This window comes from Oncorhynchus keta, chromosome 21, assembly GCF_023373465.1.
Source record: "Oncorhynchus keta strain PuntledgeMale-10-30-2019 chromosome 21, Oket_V2, whole genome shotgun sequence".
NCBI classification, from domain to species: domain Eukaryota; kingdom Metazoa; phylum Chordata; class Actinopteri; order Salmoniformes; family Salmonidae; genus Oncorhynchus; species Oncorhynchus keta.
The window spans coordinates 26,078,401-26,091,771 of record NC_068441.1 but is presented as its reverse complement, the minus strand read 5'-3'; the positions used below and the strand labels follow the sequence as shown (position 1 = coordinate 26,091,771).

At 42.8% G+C, this 13,371-nt stretch overlaps 1 protein-coding gene across 2 annotated transcripts in view; it reads left to right on the top strand.

Moving 5' to 3' along the window:
- The first annotated feature begins 1,797 nt into the window (after positions 1 to 1,797).
- Positions 1,798 to 13,371, top strand: part of LOC118400339 (SLIT-ROBO Rho GTPase-activating protein 3) — a 152,238-nt gene continuing 140,664 nt past the window's right edge. For both annotated transcript variants that reach the window (XM_052473573.1, XM_052473572.1), the window contains exon 1: positions 1,798 to 2,418. In XM_052473573.1, the coding sequence (XP_052329533.1) occupies positions 2,352 to 2,418 (67 nt within the window). In that variant the 5' untranslated portion in view covers positions 1,798 to 2,351. The remainder of the gene's footprint in view (positions 2,419 to 13,371) is intronic.

Genomic DNA, 13,371 nt, shown 5'->3' with positions numbered 1-13,371 from the left:
GGACGGAGATTTGTCTTCCAACAAGACAATGATCCAGAACATAAAGCAAAATCTACAATGGAATGGTTAAAAAATAAACATATCCAGGTGTTAGAATGGCCAAGTCAAAGTCCAGACCTGAATCCCATCGAGAATCTGTGGAAAGAACTGAAAACTGCTGTTCACAAATGCTCTCCATCCAACCTCACTGAGCTCGAGCTGTTTTGCAAGGAGGAATGGGAAAACATTTCAGTCTCTCGATGTGCAAAACTGATAGAGTCATACCCCAAGCGACTTACAGCTGTAATCGCAGCAAAAGGTGGCGCTACAAAGTATTAACTTAGGGGGCTGAATAATTTTGCATGCCCAATTTTTCAGTTTTTGATTTGTTAAAAAAGTTTGAAATATCCAATAAATGTTGTTCCACTTCATGATTGTGTCCCACTTGTTGTTGATTCTTCACAAAAAAATACAGTTTTATATCTTTATGTTTGAAGCCTGAAATGTGGCAAAAGGTCGCAAAGTTCAAGGGGGCCGAATACTTTCGCAAGGCACTGTATTCAGAGCCAAACATCAACCCAACTTACCTTTTGAACTGTTGTCGCATGAGCGTTTGCAAAGTTTCCTGAAGAACTCCAGCAACAATGGGGGTTCCTCGATGAACTCCACCTCCTAAGAAGTGTTTTGAAGAACCTTTTGGAGCTGTTTTTCATTACCAAGAACCCCAAGGTTCTTTGAGGATCTTGAGGATCTTAGAAGAACCGATAATCTTTTAGAGTGTAGCTACTGTAAATTGGACAGTGCAGTTCGATTAACAATAATTTAAGCGTTCTGCCCATATGACACTGGCCTTGCATATCTATGTCCCCCTAACACACACACACACACACACACACACACACACACACACACACACACACACACACACACACACACACACACACACACACACACACACACACACACACACACACACACACACACACACACACACACACACACACACACAGGGTCCCTGGTTCGAGCCCAGGTAAGGGCGAGGAGAGGGACGGAAGCTATACTGTTACACACTGACCTATAAACCCCCAGGCAGGCATTTCCCCCCTCACATCCCACCCCCAGTACATGACTGCTGCCCTCCCACCCCGCTACAGGACTTGCATATCAAGTGCGTGTGATATAACAGTGTGTGGTGTCTGCACACATTAACCTGGTAGTCAAAAGACAGCAAAGGCTCTCCCTTGCCACAAAGGAGGAACTTTAGTGCTGTTGATATTAATGTGTGTTAGTACTGCTGGAGGTGGGTTGCCATGGCAATGAGCACTAAAAAGTGTGTTTTCTATGTTTCTCTCTGAATAGATGATTAGAAATATGTTTGGACCAATGCACCTTCTAATAAAAACATGAATGTGAAAAACCAAAGCAGAATACCATTGAAAAATGTACTGACTGGGAGCTTTTAATAGCAGCGCCTATCACCTAATCACGTCCATTAATCACATTGAAATAATTACAGGATAATTAACAACCATTTATGACAGAATAAGACTCCAGAATGAAAGAATAAGACATGATTTAGCTAATATTGAAGAATATGCAAGATATCATATCAATTATTTTTTAAAGATACCACATTTCATGCAGCAAAATATGTGAGTGTGTGTGATTGAGAGAGAGAGAGAGAGAGAGAGAGAGAGAGAGAGAGAGAGAGAGAGAGAGAGAGAGAGAGAGAGAGAGAGAGAGAGAGAGAGAGAGAGAGAGAGAGAGAGAGAGAGAGAGAGAGAGAGCTTTAGGGAGGGGGTTCTACAATGGGAGGAGACTCGTATGATGTTCGACTCAATTCATCTTTCCCAGCAGCGCAAATTTTCAGAGCGCGCACAGCTAATCATAGAATAATCGGTGTCGACTGCGCACGCTCAACAATTCATTTCTGGGCACTCTAGAAAACACCAACCACCGGAATGAGTGAACGATTTGCCTACACTCCCATCATTTTATGTCCATTATTTTATTGCTTTGAGTAGAATGATTCTGCTTTTCTCCGCTGCAGCTTTTGCTTTGGATGGCATTCTATCTCAAGAAAGGACGAGCCCCTCTTCTCTCACAGAAGCATAGCATTTCTCTGCAAGAGAGAGACATACAAGCCCTATGCAGGTGAGCATTAGGCGAGCTAACTATAGAATGTCGCTTTGCATTTATTTATTTAGTGTCTAGTGTTACTTGGAAAGTTAGTATTTTTGTTGTTGTTGCATTGAGCAAATCGGACACACAAAGAATACGAAGAAAAACGCAGCAAGAGTCGAGAATCATAAGAGGACCTCTCGCGCAAGCCTCAACATCTCACCGAGTCTCACCCTCATACCTCAGGAAAAATGTCATCTCAAACTAGAGTCAAGAAGGACAAGGAGATCATAGGAGAATATGAAACGCAAGTCAAAGGTGGGTAATAAATGATATGCAAATTAAGAAAGGTTTTTATCTTGTGTATGCATAAATAGCCGTGCAAGCTAAATGACACATGGAACACAAGTGGGGACGCATATAGGCTACTGTATTTTGAAACAAATAGTTGCAATACTACATTTCAATGAATCATAAGTAAATAACGTTTTGCTTTTGAGACTACTTTGTCCCCTTACCAGTTCTGAGTGCAGCAGACTGAGAGTCCATCACTAGTTGGATCTTTTATGCCTGATATAAGTTAGGTTACTTATTGGGTCAACCTAGTCTCAGAGCATTTCATATTATTCTGTATGTAAATCAGATCTCTCCATTTAGTATGATATGTTACGTTTCATATGGTATGTATTCATTTGTAGATTTCCAAATCTATTTTGTATGATATGTTACGAATTACAATTCATATGATATGTTACGAGTTTGAAAAATGTACAATATGTTAAGAATTTGCAAAACCTCTGATATGTTATGAATTACAATTTGTTGTTGCTAACATTGACTAGGTGATTAATGCGAACGTTAGCTAGCGGGCTAATGCTAGCTAGGCTAGGGGTTAGTGTTAAGGTGAGGAATTAGATTAAAGAGTTAAGGGAAGGGTTAGATATAATAATTAGGGGAAGGGTTAGTTAGCATGCTAAGTAGTTGCAAAGTTGCTAAAAAGTAGTAAGAAGTTAAAGTTGTCCATGATGAGATTTGAACAAGCAACCTTTTGATTGTTAGACGTTTGCGTTATATGCCTACCCATCCACCCCGGCCAACCACCCTACTTTAGTTTTTGCCTTAAGTAACCTTCTGTCTTGTGTAACCCTACCTAACATGAAATATATTGTAACGACCCTGGGTTTATAAGCGCGGATATCGACTCTGCCGCTCGAGCATGCTTTTCCGGCACAGTCGATAGCGCACTGGACTTCGGGCTAGAAGGTGGAGGGTTTGAGACCTGCTCCCTGCTATTTTATTACATTGGTGTCAGAAGTGATCGGATCTTGCATCCCCGACAGTGCGTGTGCTTGGCCGGTGAGCGTGTTCCTATAAGACGTGGAGTCACAAGCTAGCGCGAGGATGCACTCTTTGAAAGGAGGGAGTAGTGTCACAAACTTGTGTTTATAAGCGAGGAAATCGACTCTGCCGCATGAGCATGCTTTTGCGACACAGTCGATAGCGCTATGGACTTCGGGGGTTCGAGACCTGCTCCCTGCCTGTTTCATTACAATATTACTCATTTGAGTGTTCAAAATGTATGTTTACTATGTTACGTCTAGTATATGAGACCAGGCAGATTGGGTTGGCATTGGTGGTTGGTTTGGTCACCTTCATCATCAGCGCCACTATTCTTTGTAGCTATTTTGTAGGTGATATGTCAATGATCTTCTGTCGGGCCTATTGATTAGGGCCCATTAATAAGGCCAGTGGATATGTGGGAGAGACCACAAATGTTTGAATGTTTCCTCCTTATGATGACAGTACAGTCTGGTACAGTCTGGATTCGAACCAGGTTGTCTGTAGTGATGCCTCAAGCACTGAGATGCAGTAGTACCTTAGACCACTGCACCACTCGGGAGCCAGATATGACAGCTATGATGGTATGAGGGCCAGATTGGGAATATAGCAATGACACCGGGGTTAACATCCCTATTCTTACGATAATTGCCATGGGATCTTTAGTGACCACAGAGATTCAGGACACCCATTTAATGTCCCATCTGAAAGACAGCACCCTACACAGGGTAATGTCCCCAATCACTGACCTGGGGCATTCAAATATTTTCAGACCAGAGGAAAAAGTGCCTCCTACTGGCTCTCCAATACCACTTCCAGCAGCATCTGATCTCCCATTGAGGGACCAACACTGCTTAGCTTCAGAGGCAAGAAAGCAGTGGTATGCAGGGTGGCACGCACACACAGACAGACAGATTAATGATTAATAAAGTAATCTACATTATATTGCATGTGTCACCTTCGGAATAGGGTACAAACAAATATCCCAGCTCTCTGATTGTCATTATAATTAAATATAAAAATACATACCCCTACAGTATGTGCTTTTCAGCAATCTGGCTGATGCTTATCAAGTAACAAGAGCACCCTCGGAGCATCAAGCTAGTGTGTGTGTGTGTGTGTGTGTGTGTGTGTGTGTGTGTGTGTGTGTGTGTGTGTGTGTGTGTGTGTGTGTGTGTGTGTGTGTGTGAGAGAGAGGGGGAGGGGGAGGGGAAGGGGGTCTTTGCTATCTGTGCTGTGACTGAACAGCATTGCAGGTCTTGTGGGGTCTGTATTCAGGCTTATGTGACTTCTGCTCTGAACAGATGTTTTACCCTATCATGGCATCTAACACGTCTCCCCAGAGTCCAGGCAGCTGACACTCACAGGGGACATATCTTGGTCTGACTGATGGGTCTTCTCATGTGAATGATAGGCTCTTAAGGTGTTATGAAATAAAAAGATACAGATGTTGTTTTTCATGCTGCTTATAGTGAAATGTTATGATAATGTCTTTGAATCTTTATGCCCTGTTGTGTTTTTGCCTCTTGGTTTTTTTGACCAATCACATCAGATCTTTTCACGTAAGCACTTTTTCAGAGCTGATCTGACTGGTCAAAAGACCAATTAGTGAAAAAAACATCAGAATTGGGCTGCCTGTCTAAACACAGCATTAGAGAATCTACAAATATATTATGGTCACATACACCAGGTAGTGTGTTGTTTTACAAGATCAGCCATAGTAGTAGAGCACCCCAGGAGCAAATTAGGTTTAAGTGCCTTGCACAAGGGCACATCAACAGATTTTTCACCTTGTCAGCTCTGGTTTTTGAACCAATGACTTTTCTGTTACTTGCCCAACGCTCTAACCACTAGGCTACCTACTGCACTAGACCCTAATTAGGCAGGTAGGTTTAGTTTATTTGACAGAATGTCTTACTCTGCGTGATACAGTATTAAACGCCTGGTGACAATACTGTAGCTGTTCATATGATCTGTGATCAATCAGACTGAATGTGTTTACTCTCACTGTTCACACCCTATAATAGTGTGGTTGAACACACTTTGGCTGGCATCAACTGGCCTTCTGTTGCCTGGACCTGCCTCACTGCACCTTTCTGTACATAGTTCTGTTTCATTGATTTCAAAGTCTGGGATTATCTCTAATTTAGTAATGGATCACTGACTGAGGAGATTGGATTTGTGATTTAGGCCTGAGATAAAGACTGTTAGGGAATTCTGTTGGGGTTGACGCTGGGGATTTTGTATCTTATTATTGTCAAGCATGTCAATCTGTTATTCACCATGTTTATCACTGGGCTGGGTGAGACATGTTTTCAATGATGATGATATCAATTAGAGGTCGACCGATTATGATTTTTCAATGCCGATACCGATTATTGGAGGATCAAAAAAAATCCAATACCGATTAATCGGCCGATTTGTAAAAATGTATTTGTAATAATGACAATTGCAACAATACTGAATGAACACATATTTTAACTTAATATAATACATCAATACAAATCAATTTAGCCTCAAATAAATAATGAAACATGGTTTAAATAATGCTAAAACAATGTGTTGGAGAAGAAAGTAAAAGTGCAATATGTGCCATGTAAAAAAGCTAACATTTAAGTTCCTTGCGCAGAACATGAGAACATATGAAAGGTGGTGGTTCCTTTTAACATGAGACTTCACTATTCCAAGGTAAGAGGTTTTAGGTTGTAGTTAATATAGTATTTAGGACTATTTCTCTCTATACCATTTGTATTTCATATACCTTTTACTATTGGATGTTCTTATAGGCACTTTAGTATTGCCAGTGTAACAGTATAGCTTCCGTCCCTCTCCTAATCCCTACCTGGGCTCGAACCAGGAACACATCGAGAACAGCCACACTCGAAGCAGCGTTACCCATCGGTTACACCAGCCTAATCTCAGGAGTAGATAGGCTTGAAGTCATAAACAGCGCTGTGCTTGCGAAGAGCTGCTGGCAAAATGCACAAAAGTGCAGCCTGCTGCTGCCTACCATCGCTCAGTCAGCCTGCTCTATCAAATATCAAATCATAGACTTAATTATAACATAATAACACACAGAAATACGAGCCTTTGGTCAATAATATGGTCGAATCGGAAACTATCATTTCGACAACAAAACGTTTATTATTTCAGTGAAATACGGAACCGTTCGGTATTTTATCTAACGGGTGGCATCCCTAAGTCTAAATATTCCTGTTACATTGTACAACCTTCAATGTTATGTCATAATTACGTAACATTCTGGCAAATTAGTTCGCAATGAGCCAGGCTGCCCAAACTGTTGCATATACCCTGACTCTGCGTGCAATGAACACAAGAGAAGTGACACAATTTCACCTGGTTAATATTGCCTGCTAACCTGGATTTCTTTTAGCTAAATATGCAGGTTTAAAAATATATACTTCTGTGTATTGATTTTAAGAAAGGCATTGGTGTTAATGGTTAGGTACAGTCGTGCAACGATATGCGCTTTTGTTAAATCATCCCCCTGCGTTGCATCGATTAACCCAGGCCCTGCATGTCCCCAGGCACCCTCATTTGTTGACTTTTGTGATCGAAAAAGCCTTGGTTTCATGCATGTCAACATCAGAAGCCTCCTCCCTAAGTTTGTTTTAATCACTGCTTTAGCACACTCTGCTAACCCTGATGTCCTTGACGTGTCTGAATCCTGGCTCAGGAAGGCCACCAAAAATTCAGAGATTTCCATACCCAACTATAACATCTTCCGTCAAGATAGAACTGCCAAAGGGGGAGGAGTTGCAGTCTACTGCAGAGATAGCCTGCAAAGTAATGTCATACTTTCCAGGTCCATACCAGTTCGAACTACTACTTCTGAAAATTACTCTCTCCAGAAATAAGTCTCTCACTGTTGCCGCCTGCTACTGACCCCCTCAGCTCCCAGCTGTGCCCTGGACACCATTTGTGAATTGATTGCCCCCCATCTAGCTTCAGAGTTTGTTCTGTTAGGTGACCTAAACTGGGATATGCTTAACACCCCGGCAGTCCTACAATCTAAGCTAGATGCCCTCAATCTCACACAAATCATCAAGGAACCCACCAGGTACAACCCTAACTCTGTAAGCAAGGGCACCCTCATAGACGTCATCCTGACCAACTGGCCCTCCAAATAGACCTCCGCTGTCTTCAACCAGGATCTCAGCGACCACTGCCTCATTGCCTGTATCTGCTACGGTGCCGCAGTCAAACGACCACCCCTCATCACTGTCAAACGCTCCCTAAAACACTTCTGTGAGCAGGCCTTTCTAATCGACCTGGCCCGGGTATCCTGGAAGGACATTGACCTCATCCCGTCAGTTGAGGATGCCTGGTCATTCTTTAAGAGTAACTTCCTCACCATTTTAGATAAGCATGCTCCGTTCAAAAAATGCAGAACTAAGAACAGATACAGCCCTTGGTTCACTCCAGACCTGACTGCCCTCGACCAGCACAAAAACATCCTGTGGTGGACTGCAATAGCATCGAACAGTCCCCGCGATATGCAACTGTTCAGGGAAGTCAGGAACCAATACACGCAGTCAGTCAGGAAAGCTAAGGCCAGCTTCTTCAGGCAGAAGTTTGCATCCTGTAGCTCCAACTCCAAAAAGTTCTGGGACACTGTGAAGTCCATGGAGAACAAGAGCACCTCCTCCCAGCTGCCCACTGCACTGAGGCTAGGGAACACGGTCACCACCGACAAATCCATGATTATCGAAAACTTCAACAAGCATTTCTCAATGGCTGGCCATGCCTTCCGCCTGGCTACTCCTACCTCGGCCAACAGCTCCGGCCCCCCCGCAGCTCCTCGCCCAAGCCTCTCCAGGTTCTCCTTTACCCAAATCCAGATAACAGATGTTCTGAAAGAGCTGCAAAACCTGGACCCGTATAAATCAGCTGTGCTTGACAATCTGGCCCCTCTATTTCTGAAACTATCCGCCGCCATTGTTGCAACCCCTATTACCAGCCTGTTCAACCTCTCTTTCATATCGTCTGAGATCCCCAAGTCAACAAACAGGTCACTGACCATCTCGAATCCCACCGTACCTTCTCCGCTATGCGATCTGGTTTCCGAGCCGGTCACGGGTGCACCTCAGCCACACTCAAGGTACTAAACGACATCATAACCGCCATCGATAAAAGACAGTACTGTGCAGCCGTCTTCATCGACCTTGCCAAGGCTTTCGACTCTGTCAATCACCAGATTCTTATCGGCAGACTCAGTAGCCTCGGTTTTTCGGATGACTGCTTTGCCTGGTTCACCAATTACTTTGCAGACAGAGTTCAGTGTGTCAAATCGGAGGGCATGCTGTCCGGTCCTCTGGCAGTCTCTATGGGGGTGTCACAGGGTTCAATTCTCGGGCCGACTCTTTTCTCTGTATATATCAATGATGTTGGTCTTGCTGCGGGCGATTCCCTGATCCACCTCTACGCAGACGACACCATTCTATATACTTTCGGCCCGTCATTGGACACTGTGCTATCTAACCTCCAAACGAGCTTCAATGCCATACAACACTCCTTCCGTGGCCTCCAACTGCTCTTAAACGCTAGTAAAACCAAATGCATGCTTTTCAACCGATCGCTGCCTGCACCCGCATGCCCGACTAGCATCACCACACTGGATGGTTCCGACCTTGAATATGTGGACACCTATAAGTACCTAGGTGTCTGGCTAGACTGCAAACTCTCCTTCCAGACCCATATCAAACATCTCCAATCGAAAATCAAATCAAGAGTTTCAAGGCTTTCTATTCCGCAACAAAGCCTCCTTCACTCACGCTGCCAAGCTTACTCTAGTAAAACTGACTATCCTACCGATCCTCGACTTCGGCGATGTCATCTACAAAATCGCTTCCAACACTCTACTCAGCAAACTGGATGCAGTTTATCACAGTGCCATCCGTTTTGTCACTAAAGCACCTTATACTACCCACCACTGCGACTTGTATGCTCTAGTCGTCTGGCCCTCGCTACATATTCGTCGCCAGACCCACTGGCTCCAGGTCATCTACAAGGCCATGCTAGGTAAAGCTCCGCCTTATCTCAGTTCACTGGTCACGATGGCAACACTCATCCATAGCACGCGCTCCAGCAGGTGTATCTCACTGATCATCCCTAAAGCCAACACCTCATTCGCCGCCTTTCGTTCCAGTACTCTGCTGCCTGTGACTGGAACGAATTGCAAAATCGCTGAAGTTGAGACTTTTATCTCCCTCACCAACTTCAAACATCAGCAATCTGAGCAGCTAACCGATCGCTGCAGCTGTACATAATCTATTGGTAAATAGCCCACCCATTTTCACCTACCTCATCCCCGCAGTTTTTATTTATTTACTTTTCTGCTCTTTTGCACACCAATATCTCTACCTGTACATGATCATCTGATCATTTATAACTCCAGTGTTAATCTGCAATATTGTAATTATTCGCCTACCTCCTCATGCCTTTTGCACACATTGTATATAGACTCCCCTTTTTTTCTACTGTGTTATTGACTTGTTAATTGTTTACTCCATGTGTAACTCTGTGTTGTCTGTTCACACTGCTATGCTTTATCTTGGCCAGGTCGCAGTTGCAAATGAGAACTTGTTCTCAACTAGCCTACCTGGTTAAATAAAGGTGAAATAAAAATAAAAAAAATAATAAAAATAAAAAATATGCAACACAGGACACGCTAGATAAACTAGTAAAATCATCAACCATGTGTAGTTAACTAGTGATTATGATTGATTGATTGTTTTTAATAAGATAAGTTTAATGCTAGCTAGCTTCTACTGCATTCATGTAAGAGGCAGGCTCCTCGTGGAGTGCAATGAGAGGCAGGTGTTTAGAGCGTTGGACGAGTTAACTGTAAGTTTGCAAGATTGAATCCCAGTGCTGACAAGGTAAAAATCTGTCGTTCTTCCCCTGAACAAGGCAGTTAACCCACCGTTCGTAGGCTGTCATTGAAAATAAGAATGTGTTCTTAACTGACTTGCCTAGTTAAATAAAGGTGTAAAAATCGTCTTCCAAAAATACCGATTTCCAATTGTTATGAAAACTTGAAATCGGCCCAAATGAATCGGCCATTCCGATTAATCGGTCAACCTCTAATATCAATGATGCAATTTCACCCAGTGCCGTACTAGATAATCCAGCCCTGTGCTGCTGTCACTGTGTTCCTATGCATTTCAGGGTAGTGGCCGTGGGGTGTGAAATTCAAAGGAGGCAAATAAGAGATGGAGCTTGATCATTAAGAATAATGAAGAGGGAGAGAGAGATAATCTGTCTTGATCAATGTGAACTGTATTCTACTACTGTAAAAATGGGAAGACAGGGAATATTTTAGCATGCTTCATGAAATGCTGTAAATAATGTAAGCCATCCAAATGAACCATGAAGAGAGAGAGGCTGCAGGTTGCCTGGCAGTTAGAGCTCCAAATGGTTGCTTGTTCGAATCCCCAAGTTTTATTTTAAACAACTCATATAGCACTGTAACAGTAATCAAAATGCAATAAATATATACAGTGGGGCAAAAAAGTATTTAGTCAGCCACCAATTGTGCAAGTTCTCCCACTTAAAAAGATGAGAGAAGCCTGTCATTTTCATCATAGGTACACTTCAACTATGACAGACAAAATGAGGGAAAAAAATCCGGAAAATCACATTGTAGGATTTTCTATGAATTTATTTGCAAATTATGGTGGAAAACAAGTATTTGGTCAATAACAAAAGTTTATCTCAATACTTTGTTATATACCCTTTGTTGGCAATGACAGAGGTCAAACATTTTCTGTCAGTCTTCACAAGGTTTTCACACACTATTGCTGGTATTTTGGCCCATTCCTCCATGCAGATCTCCTCTAGAGCAGTGATGTTTTGGGGCTGTTGCTGGGCAACACGGACTTTCAACTCCCTCCAAAGATTTTCTATGGGGTTGAGATCTGGAGACTGGCTAGGCCACTCCAGGACCTTGAAATGCTTCTTACAAAGCCACTCCTTCGTTGCCCGGGCGGTGTGGTTGGGATCATTGTCATGCTGAAAGACCCAGCCACGTTCCATCTTCAATGCCGTTGCTTCTCCCCTTAAGTGGGAGAACATGCACAATTGGTGGCTGACTAAATACTTTTTTGCCCGACTGATGTACAGCACTAGATACAGTATATTAGAGTGAGCTTCATATGTCAAGAATCCAGTATATAAATAAATATCTGGTGTGTATAAACAGTGTAACTAAATACAAAGAACAGTGGTAGAAATATTAGAATGATGGAAGCCTTGCTCTTGTTCCATAAAGCCTGGCTGTGTGTAAGACAAGAAAGTAAGGGAGAGACTGATGTTCATTTATGTAGAAATCCTCCTCATCACTCTTTCTCAGCTGCTCAAACACACGGAGGGTCTCCAGCCACCAACTCAGGGGGGCTCTGACAGCAGATAGTTACCAATGGCAGATTTCTCTTTCTCTAGTGCCCAGCCACTTTTTGCTACCAAGATTAGATTCAGTTTGTGAAGTGGCACATGTCATATGGTGAGTTATTGCACTTTGGATGATTGGATGATACACAAGAAAGAGAGAGGATTGATGATCAGCGGTGCCTTTCTGATAGGCCATGACAAAGAACAGCTGGCTCCTGCAAGGTTGCTTGGTTTGTATTGCTAGAACATTGCTAGAATGGTGTCAGTGAATCACTGAATGACTTTAATAGTCATTTGAGCTCACGAGGATGAACATGTTTGATTTCAATCACTTTTTGACTGCATCTATTTTCATTTGAATGAAACTTTCCATACATGTTTGCCCATGGTAGAAGTGGTCAGAAAGCCAAAACATTTAAGAGAGAGATGCTCAAAGTGAACCTATTTTGCATACCCCACCCTACCATGAGACATACATGTCTTTGTCACTGAAAAATATTAACGGTTGAGATTTATTTAATTTGAAAGCTTACAAACAGGGTTGTCAAACTATTTGATCATTTCTTTAATTTCTTTTTTTCAAATAACACTTATTATCTATTATCAATTATCTAAACTTTTTCATATTAGCATATGTAGTAGATTAGAGTCTATTTTACATAATCTGAGGAGTTTGTGTTGTGCCCACCATCGGGTGAGACACAACATACTATAATCTCAGCTCCTTCTTGTTTATCCATTACTGTTTACATGGAAGCTTCTCTCTGCTTCCTACTCTGTTAGATTGGCTTGTTAAAAACACATTTCTGCCGCATTTCTACCGCTTGTTCTCTCTCCTTTCATAATTCCTTCTAAACCACTCAGTTGTGTAGCCGGGCCTTACGGCGCAGCTCCCATAGTTGTCTTGTGAATGGTCCATTTTTATTAGATTTGTCTGTCACTTACCATGGGCTGTTATTTTCCCTCTCCCCTCTACGCCCAGCCCTAGCTATGGGGCAGTTGCCTGTCCTGCCTTACACACACACACACACACACACACACACACACACACACACACACACACACACACACACACACACACACACACACACACACACACACACACACACACACACACACACACACACACACACACACACACACACACACACACACACACACTCTGCAGAGGAAACAGGGTCATGTTGCTGCAGGCAGCACTCTGTGGTCTGGTCAAGTTCGCTTTCACACCTTTGGGCTCAGGTTTCTACTGCTGGGCTGTTGAGAAGCCGTTCTCTGCAGGTTCTCCTCAGCCAGACCAAAGGCAAACAAACTAAACCTGCTCTGCAGATTCAATAAAACCTGAGTGGGATTTATTGAACATCTCACTTAGCAGGTATACCCAACAGCACTCTGTCTGTGTAATTTCAATATTACCCAGAGGTCTGCTAAACATCCCTGGGATATTTAGAGTCAAACCCAGTGATCACACCATTACTATTACTGAGATACAGTCAGAGATGTGTACTATATATACTGTAC